The sequence below is a fragment of the Pecten maximus genome, chromosome 12, assembly GCF_902652985.1.
Source record: "Pecten maximus chromosome 12, xPecMax1.1, whole genome shotgun sequence".
NCBI classification, from domain to species: domain Eukaryota; kingdom Metazoa; phylum Mollusca; class Bivalvia; order Pectinida; family Pectinidae; genus Pecten; species Pecten maximus.
In genome coordinates this window covers 17,423,125-17,444,798 of record NC_047026.1, presented here as the reverse complement: position 1 = coordinate 17,444,798, position 21,674 = coordinate 17,423,125, and the positions used below count along the sequence as shown (strand labels likewise).

General features: G+C 39.5%; 1 protein-coding gene across 1 annotated transcript; it reads left to right on the top strand.

Annotated features, from left to right (window-relative positions):
- The first annotated feature begins 911 nt into the window (after positions 1 to 911).
- Positions 912 to 1,325, top strand: LOC117338890. The gene has a single exon (XM_033900254.1). The coding sequence runs from the start codon at positions 912 to 914 to the stop codon at positions 1,323 to 1,325; it is 414 nt and encodes a 137-aa protein (XP_033756145.1).
- The last annotated feature ends 20,349 nt before the right edge of the window (positions 1,326 to 21,674 follow it).

The following is a 21,674-nucleotide window of genomic DNA, read 5'->3' as shown; positions in this document are numbered from 1 at the left end:
GTGAAAAATATCGAATATCGGAGTAAAAAAATTATCAACCCTCGGATTGAGAAATATCAACACATAGTGTTGCCCATGGACTCCTAACTCTTTTAGAGTGGCTTTTGTGATGAACTTTTATCTGATTTTCCATATCCATGTATATCAATGTTTTGATGTTATTACGAAAGGTGAGACTAAAGAAAATATGTGTATCTCAACCATGACAGTACAGACCAGTCCGTTACTCAGCTTCCCGAGAAACATAAACCGACACCGTGAGGTAGGGAATGTCCTACCAAGCATCTCGGATCTCCTCCTGAGGTTACGTGCTATAACCGACACAATCGGAAATCCTCGTCATTTTCTTCGAAACGTTCGCAGACTTGAGGCGAGGTGTTCCGATTGTAGCCGACAAAGCCATCGCGACCCCGAAGTTCCTAATACAGAAAGGAATCACATTATAGCAAAGTAAATTAATTGAAATATATGTTGTTGTTTTTTTTCGTTTTCCGTGATGCATGAACATCAATCGATATATAAGAGTTGTATTGATTTCTAACTGTGCTACTAGAAATTCCCTACGTGGTAAAGTACAAACAAAGGGGTGTAATCAAAATATATTCACTGAAATCAGTCTAGGTAGTGTGGGTCTAGAATACATCAGTCTAGGTAGTGTGGGTCTAGAATACATCAGTCTAGCTAGTGTGGGTCTAGAATACATCAGTCTAGGTAGTGTGTGTCTAGAATACATCAGTCTAAGTAGTGTGGGTATAGAATACATTAGTCTAGGTTGTGTGGGTCTAGAATACATCAGTCTAGGTAGTGTGGGTCTAGAATACATCAGTCTATCTAGTGTGGGTATAGAATACATTAGTCTAGGTTGTGTGGGTCTATAATACATCAGTCTAGCTAGTGTGGGTCTAGAATACATGAGTCTAGGTAGTGAGGGTCTAGAATACATCAGTCTAGCTAGTGTGGGTCTAGAATACATCAGTCTAGGTAGTGTGGATCTAGAATACATGAGTCTAGGTAGTGAGGGTCTAGAATACATCAGTCTAGCTAGTGTGGGTCTAGAATACATCAGTCTAGCTAGTGTTGGTCTAGAATACATCAGTCTAGCTAGTGTGGGTCTAGAATACATCAGTCTAGCTAGTGTTGGTCTAGAATACATCAGTCTAGCTAGTGTGGGTCTAGAATACATCAGTCTAGCTAGTGTGGGTCTAGAATACATCAGTCTAGGTAGTGTGGATCTAGAATACATGAGTTTAGGTAGTGAGGGTCTAGAATACATCAGTCTAGCTAGTGTGGGTCTAGAATACATCAGTCTAGCTAGTGTGGGCTAGATACATCATCCAGGTGTCTAGGTAGTGTGGATCTAGAATACATGAGTCTAGGTAGTGAGGGTCTAGAATACATCAGTCTAGCTAGTGTGGGTCTAGAATACATCAGTCTAGCTAGTGTGGGTCTAGAATACATCAGTCCAGGTAGTGTGGATCTAGAATACATGAGTCTAGGTAGTGAGGGTCTAGAATACATCAGTCTAGCTAGTGTGGGTCTAGAATACATCAGTCTAGCTAGTGTGGGTCTAGAATACATCAGTCTAGCTAGTGTTGGTCTAGAATACATCAGTCTAGGTAGTGTGGATCTAGAATACATGAGTCTAGGTAGTGAGGGTCTAGAATACATCAGTCTAGCTAGTGTGGGTCTAGAATACATCAGTCTAGCTAGTGTGGGTCTAGAATACATCAGTCCAGGTAGTGTTGGTCTAGAATACATCAGTCTAGGTAGTGTGGGTCTAGAATACATCAGTCTAGGTAGTGAGGGTCTAGAATACATCAGTCTAGCTAGTGTGGGTCTAGAATACATCAGTCTAGGTAGTGTGGGTCTAGAATACATCAGTCTATCTAGTGTGGGTCTAGAATACATCAGTCTAGCTAGTATGGGTCTAGAATAATCAGTCTAGCTAGTGTGGGTCTAGAATACATTGGTCTATCTAGTGTTGGACTAGAATACATTGGTCTATCTAGTTTTTGTCTAGAATACATCAGTCTAGGTAGTGTTGGCCTATAATACAACAGTCTAGGTAGTGTGGGACTAGAATACATTAGTCTGGGTAGTGTGGGTCTAGAATACATTAGTCTAGCTAGTGTGGGTCTAGAATACATCAGTCTAGGTAGTGTTGGCCTATAATACATCAGTCTAGCTAGTGTGGGTCTAGAATACATCAGTCCAGGTAGTGTGGGACTAGAATACATCAGTCTGGGTAGTGTGGGTCTAGAATACATCAGTCTAGCTAGTGTGGGTCTAGAATACATCAGTCTAGCTAGTGTGGGTCTAGAATACATCAGTCTAGCTAGTGTTGGTCTAGAATACATCAGTCTGGGTAGTGTGGGACTAGAATACATCAGTCTGTCTAGTTTTGGTCTATAATACATCAGTCTAGGTAGTGTGGGACTAGAATACATCAGTCTGGGTAGTGTGGGACTAGAATACATCAGTCTAGGTAGTGTGGGTCTAGAATACATCAGTCTAGGTAGTGTGGGTCTAAAATACATCAGTCTAGGTAGTGTGGGACTAGAATACATCAGTCTAGCTAGTGTGGGTCTAGAATACATCAGTCTATCTAGTGTGGGTCTAGAATACATCAGTCTAGGTAGTGTTGGTCTAGAATACATTAGTCTAGGCAGTATAGGTCTAGAATACATCAGTCTAGGTAGTGTGGGTCTAGAATACATCAGTCTAGGTAGTGAGGGTCTAGAATACATCAGTCTAGGTAGTGTGGGACTAGAATACATCAGTCTAGGTAGTGTGGGTCTAGAATACATCAGTCTAGGTAGTGAGGGTCTAGAATACATCAGTCTAGGTAGTGTGGGTCTAGAATACATCAGTCTAGGTAGTGTGGGACTAGAATACATCAGTCTATCTAGTGTGGGTCTAGAATACATCAGTCTAGGTAGTGAGGGTCTAGAATACATCAGTCTAGGTAGTGAGGGTCTAGAATACATCAGTCTAGGTAGTGTGGGACTAGAATACATCAGTCTGGGTAGTGTGGGTCTAGAATACATCAGTCTAGGTAGTGTGGGACTAGAATACATCAGTCTAGGTAGTGTGGGTCTAGAATACATTAGTCTAGCTAGTGTTGGTCTAGAATACATCAGTCTAGGTAGTGTTGGTCTAGAATACATCAGACTAGGTTGTGTGGATCTAGAATACATCAATCTAGCTAGTGTGGGTTAGAATAAATACATCAGTATATCTAGTGTGGGTCTAGAATACATCAGTCTATGTTTGTTGGGTCTAGAAAACATCAGCCTATCTAGTGTTGGTATAGAATACATCAGGCTGTGTTTGTTGGGTCTAGAATACATCAGTCTAGCTAGCGTGGGTTTAGAATACATCAGGCTATGTTTGTTGGGTCTAGAATTCATCAGTCTAGCTAGCGTGGGTCTAGAATACATGTAAACACCTTTTAAGATGTTTGCTGATGCTGACACTGTATCAGCGGTTTGATCAAAAAGTTAATGCAATGTAATTGCATTGCCCTCACTTTGAAGGTGGTTTGACTGGTAAGGCGTCTTAGTAAGATACAATTTTGACAGGCGCTTGCATAGAAAATGAGAATTAATAAAAATGATATCAGTGGTATGTGTACTGTGTAATAGGAAAGGCCTTGTACTTTACAGAGTGCACATACATGTACCACTGTGATATAAAATAAAATGAAAATCACAATTTCTATGCAAGCCTGTGATAATTATCGACCGGTTTGTGAATACTGCTGTGACCAACAACTTGTACTCTATATCAGACAAAAATGTATGTCTAGATATAAATATGAAAGAGCAAATACATTTAAATTAATACTAAATTCAATTACGCAACTCAAAATGAACTTATTAAAGGCTTAAATTATTATTGATATAAATGAGATAATTAATACACAATACTGATGTCCATCCTGTTTTACCATGTATTATTGTTATCCATTTGTTTGTATCTGGATTTTCTTCAATGTATTGTCTTTGAGAATAAACAATTGCCATTGTCATTGTCAATGTGATTGATAAACACTCAGAAGTAAAATAAGTGGTGAATACGATGATTTATCAGCATGATAAGTAATATTAACCCTCGGCCGTTTTTTTGTGTGAATACGAAAATATTACTACGTGATAAAGTAATATTAACCCTCGGCCGTTTTTCGATGAATGCGATGATTTATCAACCTGATCAAGTGATTCCCGAGGCCGAAATATGTTACGGCATGCAAGAATACACCAAAATTACAGTTTTACTCTAAACATTGGCCAGACGTACACGTCATACAAACATACATAGAAAAAATAGTTTTAACTTTAAACATAAGCGAGGCATGCATTTTTTGTTGATATTTCCCTTGTAATATTTTTAAAAGGAGGAATGCATTTGGGGTCTAAATATCTTTTGTTATTCGTTTTCTTTCCCATATATTTATTTGTCAGTAAACTACCTTCGATGGTTTCAATTCGATAAAGAATCTTTTCGTGAACAAAGACTTTATCACAAAATACAAATACATCAGCTTAAGGTTAGGCATTTATGAAATATATCAAATTGCTTCCAGCACCACATACAGAAATGTAGAAGATGAAATCCCACCGCCCCAGCAGGATTTATTGACCTGGGGTATATCTTATCTGAATCTCGATGCAAGACGCCATGAATGAATGCACTGAAAGAATTTAGGAAATACGTGGGTTATTTCAGGTATACAGTGCAGGAGCGATTTTATCAACGGAGTTTAAAAGCTGTTAATCATGACAAATTATGTAGGAGTAGTGTGTTTATGTAGTTTATGGTGTGTGTAAAAAGGAATAATGCTGATAAAGCAAATTCACTCTGACACATGTCTCAAAAATCATACACCATTCAAATCAGCAGCAACAACAACAATAACACATAATAGAAATAAGAAAACACGTCGTCTGAATTTATTTGAAGCGACGACCTGAGGTAATTATGATACTGTAAATGTCAATCAACATGGATTTTGTTTACCCTTACAAGTAGGAGATATAAAATCTCTGTCGGTGTCCCACGTGCGGTTAGTGTTTACAGCATAAAACACACAAAAAAATCATTATTATTCTACAACATTGATTAAAGAAATTCAATATTCCTCTTTTATGACCGGAGAGATGTAAGCTGGGATAGATGTAGGCTGGGATAGATGTAGGAGGACACAGGAGTACCCGGAGAAAACCCATGTTGTCGAGCAGGGGAGTACATACACATGAACCTTTTCACACAGGATGCAGGATTGCGGCTTTGTTACTGTTAAGTGCAATTTCAATGAGTATGTACTATACCCACAAAATCTTACATAGGAAGACTATTGGTAAATAAAGGGCTGCAAACGAAATGGCCCTCGTTCTAGCTGTTAGCCTTCAGTGTTGACCGTGATAGCTGGCTTTAGATGTCGCCTTTAATTATGGACCTTAACTGCTAACGTTTACCTGTTGACTTTAGCTGTTGATCCTAGAGGTTCTTTTGACTTTAGCTGTTGATCCTAGCGGTTCTTTTGACTTTAGCTGTTGACTTTATTTACCAACCTTCACTTTGACCTTAACTGTTGACTTAATCTGTTGATCTTTGCGTTTGACTGTAGTATTTAACTTGAGCTGTTGACGTTAGCTGTTGAACATAACTTTTGACTTTAGTGTTTGACTTTAGCTGTTGAACATAACTTTTGACTTAAGTGTTTGACTTTAGTGTTTGACTTTAGTGTTTGACTTTAGTTGTTGAACATAACTTTTGACTTTGGTGTTTAACTTTAGCTGTTGACGTTAGCTTTTGACTGTAGTGTTTGGATTTAGCTGTTGACGTTAGTGCTTGACTTTATTGTTTGACCTTAGCTGTTGACTTTAGCTGTTGACCTTAGCGGTTGATTCAAGCAGCTAACGTTACCTGTTCATCTCAATGGATGGCCTTAACTGTTAACTTTATCTGTTGAATTAACACTTTGCCTTCATTCATATATCGACCTTAATTATTGATAATTGCTGTTGACCTTAACTGTTGACCTCAGCGGTTGATTTTAGCTTTTGGCCTTAGCTGTTGACCGTATCTGTTGACCTTAGTGGTTGACTTTAACTGTTGACCTTAGCGGTTGACTTTAAATGTTGACATTACATTAGCATATGACCTTAGCGGTTGACCTTATCTGCTGATCTTAGCGGTTGACTTTAACTGTTGGCGTTAGCGGTTGACCTTAGTGGTTGACCTTAGTGATTGACCTTAGCTTGCTCTTGACTCTGTTGAGTTTAGCTGTTAACATTAACCAATACCTAAGATCACTATCTCTTTATGACACAAGCCTTGAAAAGGTTCCCAAATCTAAACACATTGAACTTGATGTGGCTTGTTACAGATATACATGTTTTGTACAGTAACGACGTCAGTGAGGTGTAACAGATAATGTTTGATAGGCGAATCACATAACACCGAGGCAGATGTATCCCTTATAGCGACAATATACTCCAGCTCTGATATCCGAAACATATTGTGAGAACGAAACAGTCAGTTTTCTATGTATTGAGAGCAGGGCCTGTCACAGACCTAACTATCCAGAGTTTCTCACGGACAAACCAGGTTGTTTCATTGTAATTTCATATACATGTACTTGTACTGTACAAGTAATATTAGAAAAAAAAAAAAAAAAAAAAAAATATGGGCAGCAACTGATTTTTTTTTAATTTCTAATACGTTTTTCTTTGTGGTAGAACACTCCAGCTCAGTCTGAAAACCGTATAATTAGAGTTATTTTGTAAGAATATTTTCTTTATATACATTGTACAAGTAGCTATGGGATTGTCTTTATATGTATTTTGTTATAGCACACAAACAAAATGCTAATTACACTAAAATAATCGCTAATTGGTATCAAACAATTATAAAATTTGTAATTACGACATACTGACATACTCTACACCCCTAGCGGTATCCCGTATATTTAAATTGGATTTAAACTTACTTACATTAATCATTACTGACAGTGTTGTTCTTTAGATGAAATAACTATTTTAATGGTGAAATGTTGTCGTCGTCATGACAATAATTATTACGTCATAACCGGCACGCACTGGATGGCATTTACAGTCATTTAAATCGCATACCTTATCTTCCTAACTGGTGTATTTGGTGGCATTGTGATGTTTATGTAAATATATTGTCAAGTGTGTTATTATTTTACATCGTAAAATTATCTATATTTTTTAATTTTTCATCATAGTGTTTATCGTTTTAAATGTTGGAAAAATATATTCTTACATTTCATTTTTAACGTTTTATATTTTACAAATACTCACATTACAAATGCAACAATAGAAATATAGAAATACATAATACAGATGTAAAATATAAAATATAGCCATTTTCTTTTTTTGTAAATTTTGTATGAAATGAAGATATCACAACTACAAAGCACAACTAAAGAATTTAGTTCAGTTTTACATCCCGTGTGATATCAAAACACCACCAGGTGAAAAAATCACAAATACACAGGTAATAAGATATAGTAGTACATGACCATTACGTGTTCACAGAAACAGTGTCCTTTATTTTTAGAGAGAGAGACGATGAAACTTGTGTCGTACTTTTTGTAAAACAAATGACGTTATCTTTAGACAAATACATGTATCAATTTCATATTACAACGGTTGATCTTTCATAGGCAAACCGGATATCGTCATCATTGCAAACCGGATATCAACTAAATCTTCTAAAATGAAAATGACGATGTTGTATTGGTGGATTGCAGTCTGAAATTCACATCATGCTCATGGCATATAATATTAGATTAGATAATAACAAAAAAAATATGAATAATTTATGTGAAAAATATAACGAATGGTTAATAAATACAATGGTTATCCAGTATTATTCAATTGAATACAAACGTCCCCCACCTACCATCTCACAACTCTGATCACTTGTTTTACTTATTAACCTGAACAATTAAAGGGAGGTAATAAGCAACAAGTAGGATTTAGCCATTGTACTCATGTTAATTAGCCATCTTGCTTAATGATAGAGGAAAAAAATTGACTTTAAAACTTAAAACGAATTATAGTTGCGTCGTTTTAATGATTTTGGCCCCATTTCGGTGATGTACTACATAATATCCCAAATTGTTGTCGAAACAAAGATGGGTTCAGGCAAAAATAATAGAGGAAATAGAATGAATAAATTCAAATTTATTAGAAACATACGGAAATTAATTGAAGTCTGAGCCTATTTTTAGAAACTGGCTTTGTATTATATAACTTGGTTTCAAACTCAGATCGACCTCATTTTACATTACTACCAAGGTACAAAGAATATTATCTTACCAGAGATGCTCATAATGCACTAAACATAGGACTTACTTCAACGACAAATGATATCATTATACGAGCAGAATTGATCACTTTGGAACTACATAATGTATATAACCCTTTCTGGTATATAAGTTAAATATATGGTCGTAAGGACCAAACAGCGTGTAGACCAAGGACAATACCCAGTATGGTGAATATATTCCGTGGAGCTGCCATATTGAGACATGCCACTTTGAAATTCTTTGTAAATAGTGACAACAATTATGAATATGCAAACTAGTTTCACGATCTGATCAAATCAATATCTTATCACAAGCCCTCCTCCTCTAGGCTGCGAGTTCGAAACCCACGTGGAGCAGTCGCCTGGTACTGAGCGAAGGCCGGTGGCTTTTCTCACTATCAAATTATGAAATCGGTGATCCTTAACCGGTTTATTTTGATATCTCTTTTTGATTTCAATGTCTTCTATTCTAAAGTTTAACGATTTGGGACAAAAGCATCACTGGCGAGTCATGTACTGTCTCTATTACCAAGGTCAGTAGTATTACTGGCGAGTCCTGTACTGTCTCTATTACCAAGGACAGTAGTATTACTGGCGAGTCCTGTACTGTCTCTATTACCAAGGACAGTAGTATCACTGGCGAGTCCTGTACAGTCTCTATTACTAAGGACAATAGTATGACTGCCGAGTCCTGTACAGTCTCTATTACCAAGGACAATAGTATCACTGGCGAGTCCTGTACTGTCTCTATTACCAAGGACAATAGTATCACTGGCGAGTCCTGTACAGTCTCTATTACCAAGGACAATAGTATCACTGACGAGTCCTGTACTGTTTCTATTACCAAGGACAATATATCACTGGCGAGTCATGTACTGTCTCTATTACCAAGGACAATAGTATCACTGGCGAGTCCTGTACTGTCTCTATTACCAAGGACAATAGTATCACTGGCGAACCCTGTACTGTTTCTATTACCAAGGACAGTAGTATCACTGGCGAGTCCTGTACTGTCTCTATTACCAAGGACAGTAGTATCACTGGCGAGTCCTGTACTGTCTCTATTACCAAGGACAATAGTATCACTGACGAGTCCTGTACTGTCTCTATTACCAAGGACAATAGTATCACTGACGAGTCCTCTACTGTCTCTATTACCAAGGACAATATATCACTGGCGAACCCTGTACTTCTCTATTACCAAGGACAATAGTATCACTGGTGAGTCATGTACTGTTTCTATTACCAAGGACAGTAGTATCACTGGCGAGTGCTGTACTGTCTCTATTACCAAGGACAATAGTATCACTGACGAGTGCTGTACTGTCTCTATTACCAAGGACAGTAGTATCACTGGCGAGTGCTGTACTGTCTCTATTACCAAGGACAATATATCACTGGCGAGTGCTGTAATGTTTCTATTACCAAGGACAATAGTATCACTGGCGAGTCCTCTACTGTCTCTATTACCAAGGACAATAGTATCACTGGCGAGTGCTGTACTGTTTCTATTACCAAGGACAATAGTATCACAGGCGAGTCCTGTACTGTCTCTATTACCAAGGACAATAGTATCACTGGCGAGTCATGTACTGTTTCTATTACCAAGGACAATATATCACTGGCGAGTGCTGTACTGTCTCTATTACCAAGGACAATAGTATCACTGGTGAGTCCTGTACTTCTCCATTACCAAGGACAATAGTATCACTGGTGAGTCCTGTACTGTTTCTATTACCAAGGACAATAGTATCACAGGCGAGTCCTGTACTGTCTCTATTACCAAGGACAATAGTATCACTGGCGAGTGCTGTACTGTCTCTATTACCAAGGATAATATATCACTGACGAGTGCTGTACTGTTTCTATTACCAAGGACAATAGTATCACTGGCGAGTCCTGTACTGTTTCTATTACCAAGGACAGTAGTATCACAGGCGAGTCATGTACTGTCTCTATTACCAAGGACAATAGTATCACTGACGAGTCCTGTACAGTCTCTATTACCGAGGACAATAGTATCACTGGCGAGTCATGTACTGTCTCTATTACCAAGGACAATAGTATCACTGGCGAGTCCTGTACTGTTTCTATTACCAAGGACAATATATCACTGGCAAGTCATGTACTGTCTCTATTACTAAGGACAATAGTATCACTGGCGAACCCTGTACTGTTTTATTACCAAGGACAATAGTATCACTGGCGAACCCCGTACTGTCTCTATTACCAAGGACAATAGTATCACTGGCGAGTCCTGTACTGTTTCTATTACCAAGGACAGTAGTATCACAGGCGAGTCATGTACTGTCTCTATTACCAAGGACAATAGTATCACTGACGAGTCCTGTACAGTCTCTATTACCAAGGACAATAGTATCACTGGCGAGTCATGTACTGTCTCTATTACCAAGGACAATAGTATCACTGGCGAGTCCTGTACTGTTTCTATTACCAAGGACAATATATCACTGGCAAGTCATGTACTGTCTCTATTACTAAGGACAATAGTATCACTGGCGAACCCTGTACTGTTTTATTACCAAGGACAATAGTATCACTGGCGAACCCCGTACTGTCTCTATTACCAAGGACAATAGTATCACTGGCGAGTCCTGTACTGTTTTATTACCAAGGACAATAGTATCACTGGCGAACCCCGTACTGTCTCTATTACCAAGGACAATAGTATCACTGGCGAACCCCGTACTGTCTCTATTACCAAGGACAATAGTATTACTGGCGAGTCCTGTACTGTTTCTATTACCAAGGACAATAGTATCACTGGCGAACCCTGTACTGTCTCTATTACCAAGGACAATAGTATCACTGGCGAGTCCTGTACTGTCTCTATTACCAAGGACAATAGTATCACTGGCGAGTCCTGTACTTCTCTATTACCAAGGACAGCAGTATCACTGGCGAGTCCTGTACTGTCTCTATTACCAAGGACAATAGTATCACTGGCGAGTCCTGTACTGTCTCTATTACCAAGGACAGTAGTATCACTGGCGAGTCATGTACTTCTCTATTACCAAGGACAATAGTATCACTAGCGAGTCCTGTACTTCTCTATTACCAAGGACAGTAGTATCACTGGCGAGTCCTGTACTGTCTCTATTACCAAGGACAGTAGTATCACTGGCGAGTCCTGTACTGTCTATATTACCAAGGACAATAGTATCACTGGCGAGTCCTGTACTGTCTCTATTACCAAGGACAATAGTATCACTGGCGAGTCCTGTACTGTCTCTATTACCAAGGACAATATTATCACTGACGAGTGCTGTACTGTCTCTATTACCAAGGACAATAGTATCACTGGCGAACCCTGTACTGTCTCTATTACCAAGGACAGTAGCATCACTGGCGAGTCCTGTACTGTCTCTATTACCAAGGACAATAGTATCACTGGCGAGTCCTGTACTGTCTCTATTACCAAGGACAATAGTATCACTGGCGAGTCCTGTACTGTTTCTATTACCAAGGACAGTAGTATCACTGGCGAGTCCTGTACTGTCTCTATTACCAAGGACAATAGTATCACTGGCGAACCCTGTACTGTCTATATTACCAAGGACAATAGTATCACTGGCGAACCCTGTACTGTCTATATTACCAAGGACAATAGTATCACTGGCGAGTCCTGTACTGTCTCTATTACCAAGGACAATAGTATCACTGGCGAGTCCTGTACTGTCTCTATTACCAAGGACAATAGCATCACTGGCGAGTCCTGTACTGTCTCTATTACCAAGGACAATAGTATCACTGGCGAGGCCTGTACTGTCTCTATTACCAAGGACAATAGTATCACTGGCGAGTCCTGTACTGTCTCTATTACCAAGGACAATAGTATCACTGGCGAACCCTGTACTGTCTATATTACCAAGGACAGTAGTATCACTGGCGAGTCCTGTACTTCTCCATTACCAAAGACAGTAGTATCACTGGTGAGTCCTGTACTGTTTCTATTACCAAGGACAATAGTATCACTGGCGAACCCTGTACTGTCTATATTACCAAGGACAGTAGTATCACTGGCGAGTCCTGTACTTCTCTATTACCAAGGACAATATTATCACTGACGAGTCCTGTACAGTCTCTATTACCAAGGACAGTAGTATCACTGGCGAGTCCTGTACTTCTCTATTACCAAGGACAGTAGTATCACTGGCGAGTCCTGTTCTGTTTCTATTACCAAGGACAATATATCACTGACGAGTCCTGTACAGTCTCTATTACCAAGGACAATAGTATCACTGGTGAGTCCTGTACTTCTCTATTACCAAGGACAGTAGTATCACTGGCGAGTCCTGTACTGTTTTATTACCAAGGACAGTAGTATCACTGGCGAGTCCTGTACTTCTCTATTACCAAGGACAATAGTATCACTGGCGAGTCCTGTACTGTCTCTATTACCCAGGATAATATATCACTGACGAGTCCTGTACAGTCTCTATTACCAAGGACAATAGTATCACTGGCGAGCCCTGTACTGTCTCTATTACCAAGGACAATAGTATCACTGGCGAGTCCTGTACAGTCTCTATTACCAAGGACAATATATCACTGGCGAACCCTGTACTGTCTATATTACCAAGGACAGTAGTATCACTGGCGAACCCTGTACTGTCTATATTACCAAGGACAATAGTATCACTGGCGAGTCCTGTACTGTCTCTATTACCAAGGACAGTAGTATCACTGGCGAGTCCTGTTCTGTTTCTATTACCAAGGATAATATATCACTGGCGAGTCCTGTACAGTCTCTATTACCAAGGACATTAGTATCACTGGCGAGTCCTGTACAGTCTCTATTACCAAGGACAATAGTATCACTGGCGAGTCCTGTTCTGTTTCTATTACCAAGGATAATATATCACTGACGAGTCCTGTACTGTCTCTATTACCAAGGACAGTAGTATCACTGGCGAGTCCTGTACTGTTTCTATTACCAAGGACAATAGTATCACTGGCGAGTCCTGTACTGTCTCTATTACCAAGGACAATAGTATCACTGGCGAGTCCTGTACTGTTTCTATTACCAAGGACAATAGTATCACTGGCGAACCCTGTACTGTCTCTATTACTAAGGACAATAGTATCACTGGCGAGTCCTGTACTGTCTCTATTACCAAGGACAATAGTATCACTGGCGAGTCCTGTACTGTCTCTATTACCAAGGACAATAGTATCACTGGCGAACCCTGTACTGTCTATATTACCAAGGACAATAGTATCACTGGCGAGTCCTGTACTGTCTCTATTACCAAGGACAGTAGTATCACTGGCGAGTCCTGTACAGTCTCTATTACCAAGGACAATAGTATCACTGGCGAGTCCTGTACTGTCTCTACACATTACCAAGGACAATATATCACTGGCGAACCCTGTACTGTCTCTATTACCAAGGACAATATATCACTGGCGAACCCTGTACTGTCTCTATTACCAAGGACAATATATCACTGGCGAACCCTGTACTGTCTCTATTACCAAGGACAATATATCACTGGCGAGTCCTGTACTGTCTCTATTACCAAGGACAATATATCACTGGCGAGTCCTGTACTGTTTCTATTACCAAGGACAATAGTATCACTGGCGAGTCCTGTACTGTCTCTATTACTAAGGACAATAGTATCACTGACGAGTCCTGTACTGTCTCTATTAACAAGGACAATAGTATCACTGACGAGTCCTGTACTGTCTCTATTACTAAGGACAATAGTATCACTGGCGAACCCTGTACTGTCTCTATTACCAAGGACAATATATCACTGGCGAGTCCTGTACAGTCTCTATTACCAAGGACAATATATCACTGGCGAGTCCTGTACAGTCTCTATTACCAAGGACAATATATCACTGGCGAGTCCTGTACTGTCTCTATTACCAAGGACAATATATCACTGGCGAGTCCTGTACTGTTTCTATTACCAAGGACAATAGTATTACTGGCGAGTCCTGTACAGTCTCTATTACCAAGGACAATAGTATCACTGGCGAGTCCTGTACTGTCTCTATTACCAAGGACAATAGTATCACTGGCGAGTCCTGTACTGTCTCTATTACCAAGGACAGTAGTATCACTGGCGAGTCCTGTACTGTCTCTATTACCAAGGACAATAGTATCACTGGCGAACCCTGTACTGTCTATATTACCAAGGACAATAGTATCACTGGCGAGTCCTGTTCTGTTTCTATTACCAAGGATAATATATCACTGGCGAGTCCTGTACAGTCTCTATTACCAAGGACAATAGTATCACTGGCGAGTCCTGTACAGTCTCTATTACCAAGGACAATAGTATCACTGGCGAGTCCTGTTCTGTTTCTATTACCAAGGATAATATATCACTGGCGAGTCCTGTACAGTCTCTATTACCAAGGACATTAGTATCACTGGCGAGTCCTGTACAGTCTCTATTACCAAGGACAATAGTATCACTGGCGAGTCCTGTTCTGTTTCTATTACCAAGGATAATATATCACTGACGAGTCCTGTACTGTCTCTATTACCAAGGACAATAGTATCACTGGCGAGTCCTGTACTGTCTCTATTACCAAGGACAATAGTATCACTGGCGAGTCATGTACTGTCTCTATTACCAAGGACAATAGTATCACTGACGAGTCCTGTTCTGTCTCTATTACCAAGGACAATATTATCACTGACGAGTCCTGTACTGTCTCTATTACCAAGGACAATATATCACTGGCGAGTCCTGTACTGTTTCTATTACCAAGGACAATATTATCACTGACGAGTCCTCTACTGTCTCTATTACCAAGGACAATATATCACTGGCGAGTCCTGTACTGTTTCTATTATCAAGGACAATAGTATCACTGGCGAACCCTGTACTGTCTATATTACCAAGGACAGTAGTATCACTTGCGAGTCCTGTACTGTCTCTATTACCAAGGACAATAGTATCACTGGCGAGTCCTGTACTGTTTCTATTACCAAGGACAATAGTATCACTGGCGAACCCTGTACTGTCTCTATTACTAAGGACAATAGTATCACTGGCGAGTCCTGTACAGTCTCTATTACCAAGGACAATAGTATCACTGGCGAACCCTGTACTGTCTCTATTACCAAGGACAATAGTATCACTGGCGAGTCCTGTACAGTCTCTATTACCAAGGACAATAGTATCACTGGCGAGTCCTGTACTGTTTCTATTACCAAGGACAGTAGTATCACTGGCGAGTCCTGTACAGTCTCTATTACCAAGGACAATATATCACTGGCGAGTCCTGTACTGTCTCTATTACCAAGGACAATATATCACTGGCGAGTCCTGTACTGTTTCTATTACCAAGGACAGTAGTATCACTGGCGAGTCCTGTACTTCTCTATTACCAAGGACAGTAGTATCACTGGCGAGTCCTGTACTTCTCTATTACCAAGGACAATAGTATCACTGGCGAGTCCTGTACTGTCTCTATTACCAAGGACAATAGTATCACTGGCGAGTGCTGTACTGTTTCTATTACCAAGGACAGTAGTATCACTGGCGAGTCCTGTACTGTCTCTATTACCAAGGACAATAGTATCACTGGCGAGTCCTGTACTGTCTCTATTACCAAGGACAATATTATCACTGACGAGTGCTGTACTGTTTCTATTACCAAGGACAGTAGTATCACTGGCGAGTCCTGTACTGTTTCTATTACCAAGGACAGTAGCATCACTGGCGAGTCCTGTACTGTCTCTATTACCAAGGTCAGTAGTATCACTGGCGAGTCCTGTACTGTCTCTATTACCAAGGACAGTAGTATCACTGGCGAACCCTGTACTGTCTATATTACCAAGGACAATAGTATCACTGGCGAGTCCTGTACTTCTCTATTACCAAGGTCAGTAGTATCACTGGCGAGTCCTGTACTGTCTCTATTACCAAGGACAATAGTATCACTGGCGAGTCCTGTACTGTCTCTATTACCAAGGACAATATTATCACTGACGAGTGCTGTACTGTTTCTATTACCAAGGACAGTAGTATCACTGGCGAGTCCTGTACTGTCTCTATTACCAAGGACAGTAGTATCACTGGCGAGTCCTGTACTGTCTCTATTACCAAGGACAATAGTATCACTGGCGAGTCCTGTTCTGTTTCTATTACCAAGGACAATATATCACTGACGAGTCCTGTACAGTCTCTATTACCAAGGACAGTAGTATCACTAGCGAGTCCCCTACTGTCTCTATTACCAATGACAGTAGTATCACTGGCGAGTCCTGTACTGTCTCTATTACCAAGGACAATAGTATCACTGGCGAACCCTGTACTGTCTATATTACCAAGGACAATAGTATCACTGGCGAGTCCTGTACTGTCTCTATTACCAAGGACAATAGTATCACTGGCGAACCCTGTTCTTCTCTATTACCAAGGACAGTAGTATCACTGGCGAGTCCTGTACTGTCTCTATTACCAAGGACAGTAGTATCACTGGCGAGTCCTGTACAGTCTCTATTACCAAGGACAATAGTATCACTGGCGAACCCTGTACTGTCTATATTACCAAGGACAATAGTATCACTGGCGAGTCCTGTACTGTCTATATTACCAAGGACAATAGTATCACTGGCGAGTCCTGTACTGTTTCTATTACCAAGGACAGTAGTATCACTGGCGAACCCTGTACTGTCTATATTACCAAGGACAATAGTATCACTGGCGAGTCCTGTACTGTCTCTATTACCAAGGACAATAGTATCACTGGCGAACCCTGTACTTCTCTATTACCAAGGACAGTAGTATCACTGGCGAGTCCTGTACTTCTCTATTACCAAGGACAATAGTATCACTGGCGAGTCCTGTACTGTCTCTATTACCAAGGACAATATTATCACTGACGAGTGCTGTACTGTTTCTATTACCAAGGACAGTAGTATCACTGGCGAGTCCTGTACTGTCTCTATTACCAAGGACAATAGTATCACTGGCGAGTCCTGTACTGTCTCTATTACCAAGGACAATATTATCACTGACGAGTGCTGTACTGTTTCTATTACCAAGGACAGTAGTATCACTGGCGAGTCCTGTACTGTCTCTATTACCAAGGACAATAGTATCACTGGCGAGTCCTGTACTGTTTCTATTACCAAGGACAGTAGTATCACTGGCGAGTCCTGTACTGTCTCTATTACCAAGGACAATAGTATCACTGGCGAACCCTGTACTGTCTATATTACCAAGGACAATAGTATCACTGGCGAGTCCTGTACTGTCTCTATTACCAAGGACAGTAGTATCACTGGCGAGTCCTGTACTTCTCTATTACCAAGGACAATAGTATCACTGGCGAACCCTGTACTGTCTATATTACCAAGGACAATAGTATCACTGGCGAGTCCTGTACTGTCTCTATTACCAAGGACAATAGTATCACTGGCGAGTCCTGTACTGTCTCTATTACCAAGGACAATAGTATCACTGGCGAGTCCTGTACTGTCTCTATTACCAAGGACAATAGTATCACTGGCGAGTCCTGTACTGTCTCTATTACCAAGGATAATATATCACTGCCGAGTCCTGTACAGTCTCTATTACCAAGGACAATATATCACTGGCGAACCCTGTACTGTCTCTATTACCAAGGACAATAGTATCACTGGCGAGTCCTGTACTGTCTCTATTACCAAGGACAATATATCACTGGCGAGTCCTGTACTGTTTCTATTACCAAGGACAATAGTATCACTGGCGAACCCTGTACTGTCTATATTACCAAGGACAATAGTATCACTGGCGAGTCCTGTACTGTCTCTATTACCAAGGACAATAGTATCACTGGCGAGTCTTGTACTGTCTCTATTACCAAGGACAATAGTATCACTGGCGAGTCCTGTACTGTCTCTATTACCAAGGACAATATATCACTGGCGAGTCCTGTACTGTCTCTATTACCAAGGACAATAGTATCACTGGCGAGTCTTGTACTGTCTCTATTACCAAGGACAATATATCACTGGCGAGTCCTGTACTTCTCTATTACCAAGGACAATAGTATCACTGGCGAGTCCTGTTCTGTTTCTATTACCAAGGACAATAGTATCACTGGCGAGTCCTGTACTGTTTCTATTACCAAGGACAGTAGTATCACTGGCGAGTCCTGTACTGTTTCTATTACCAAGGACAATAGTATCACTGGCGAGTCCTGTACTTCTCTATTACCAAGGACAATATATCACTGGCAAGTCATGTACTGTCTCTATTACCAAGGACAATATTATCACTGGCGAGTCCTGTACTGTCTCTATTACCAAGGATAATAGTATCACTGGCGAGTCCTGTACTGTCTCTATTACCAAGGACAATAGTATCACTGGCGAGTCCTGTACTGTCTCTATTACTAAGGACAATAGTATCACTGGCGAGTCCTGTACTGTCTCTATTACCAAGGACAATAGTATCACTGGCGAACCCTGTACTGTCTATATTACCAAGGACAATAGTATCACTGGCGAGTCCTGTACTGTCTCTATTACCAAGGACAGTAGTATCACTGGTGAGTCCTGTACTGTCTCTATTACCAAGGACAATATATCACTGGCGAGTCCTGTTCTGTTTCTATTACCAAGGACAATAGTATCACTGGCGAGTCATGTACTGTTTCTATTACCAAGGACAATAGTATCACTGGCGAGTCCTGTTCTGTTTCTATTACCAAGGACAATAGTATCACTGTCGAGTCCTGTACTTCTCTATTACCAAGGACAATACATCACTGGCGAACCCTGTACAGTCTCTATTACCAAGGACAATAGTATCACTGGCGAGTCCTGTACTGTCTCTATTACCAAGGACAGTAGTATCACTGGCGAGTCCTGTACTTCTCTATTACCAAGGACAATAGTATCACTGGCGAGTCCTGTACAGTCTCTATTACCAAGGACAGTAGTATCACTGGCGAGTCCTGTACTGTCTCTATTACCAAGGACAATATATCACTGGCGAGTCCTGTACAGTCTCTATTACCAAGGACAATATATCACTGGCGAACCCTGTACTTCTCTATTACCAAGGACAGTAGTATCACTGGCGAACCCTGTACTGTCTCTATTACCAAGGACAGTAGTATCACTGGCGAGTCATGTACTGTTTCTATTACCAAGGACAATATATCACTGGCGAGTCCTCTACTGTCTATATTACGTTATTAATAAAACGACAAACTCCTGTTGTTTCCTAAATTGTAAACAACTGACCACTTTTCTCAGGTTTGTTAATTGTTGTTGTTGTTGTTGTTGTTGTTGTTGTTGTTGTTGTTGTTGTTGTTGTTGTTGTTGTTGTTTTAAAATAAAACTAAATCACTCAAATTGTGTTCCGTCTGCATGTAATATTCCTGAAATTCCCTGGTTTACTTCAAGCCAAGTAAAAACAGTCGTGGTATAATGGAAGGGAGATAACTCAAAAATATGCAGTGTGATACAGAGGGTCTATTTAGAAACCTATATACAGAATATCAAGTCCAAGCATGAATAAACAATAATATAATAAATAATCAAACAAATTTTAATGGTCGCTAAATAAAAACTATCTGGTGAATTGTCTTAATAATTACGTCTTTCTATTGTCTTCTTTGTCTTTTAACAATACATTCATCTGCCGTTGATATTAATCAATTGTTTTATTGTATTTTGTAAGTGTGCTCAAGTGATGTGTCATGTTACTAACTAACAACATTTACCGCTTTAGTTACACTTTAGGTACACTTATTTCGATGTCATTAATGAGGTACGATGTATATTGATAAGTGCTTATGTCATTTAACTAATATAACCACATGTATGAAGGATCACATATGTGTCTTTTTAACAAAGAAGAAGAGAAGAGTTTCCTTGGTCTTCCTGCTCAACTGGAAACTAGAAAAAATACGCTAACACAAATTGATCGGTCACCAGCTTCAACAACTTAGGATTTTCGAAAGGAAAGCATTACGAAGTTTCCTTAACGAAGATCTCTTCATTAATTCATGTAATGTTTCCCTAAGGAAAATAAGTGATTCTGTTAATTCGGGGTGTATATTGAGGGAAGTCGGACCTTCGCCATCCCAACAAGCTCCCTTACAACACTTGGAATTATGCAATGTCTCCTTGAACGTCTTTTTTTTCCAAATTACGTTTGCAATTGAAAGAACATTAACCAAAAAAATCCATTATTAGTATTATTAGTAAGCAGACCCAATAATTTTTGGTTTGTGAATATATAACTTGCATTTCAATAAATGTTCATTTTTCGACAACCAAAGTGGCTGTTGTATTTTTGCCAAAAAAACATAACAGAGTACATGTACGTGTGTGGTTTATGTTATATTTACAACATACGAAACACGAAGGTTTAAATGGTAATGTGGATGTTAAATCGTTATCTACAAGGTAGACAATACACCAGTAAAACCTATCAATTACGTATGGCTATTCCACGCTTGTACTGATTTTACCTTTAAACGATCAATAATAAAATGTAGTTTTCTTGTTTCAATTGAATAATCTCCCTTTACATGTACATGTGTTACAGTAAATTGCGAGATTTCGACCCGATACCGTTAATATAGAAAATATCTATGTACAGGCAAAATGTCTTGAGGTTTTGGACCTGAAAACATATTGACCTGAACTTGACCTGAAAATGACAAAAAAAAAATCATGTGAAATTGGCCTCATTTTCAGGTAATTTTCATGTCAATGTCAGGTTTATTTCAGGCCAATTTTAAATCAATTTCTTGATATTATTTGACTATTTGCTCTTTTCAGTCAATCTGACTTGAACATTTTCACACGGAATTGACCTAAATTTGATCTGAATTGACATGAAGACATTTTTCCTGTGTGTATGACCGGAAATAAGCGTAAAAGAGAATTAAAATAAAAAATAAGAATAGAAAAAAATAAGCTGGCACGCATCCATCTTTTATTGTTATTAGCAGTAACTTATAAGTAATTATGACAAAAAGCATGGATTTGTTGACGTTGGTGCATATAACCTAGAAAAATGAAATTGTATATGTGTTGAAATGAATATCAAACAAAACGATATTGTACAGTGTGTCTTGTACCCGGTTTGGGAGTTTGGATTACTCTGTGTCTATATCATTACATAAGACGACAGGGATACCAACACTAAAAACAATACCTTCACGGTCTACTGATTTCACAATCTTTTAGAACAGGTGTTGACTGACATAGTGAATCAGTCTGCATGCAATGTGTATCAATTTATGATAAGATAAGAATAAACTTGTATCACTTCGAATTCCCATGTAAATAATATTCGGCATTAAACATGGAGTCAGCCATCGGAGTTGTTAGT

Bases quoted from the DNA above. Each gene is read 5' to 3' on its own strand.
- LOC117338890 (XM_033900254.1), top strand. From the start codon at position 912: ATGAGTCTAGGTAGTGAGGGTCTAGAATACATCAGTCTAGCTAGTGTG.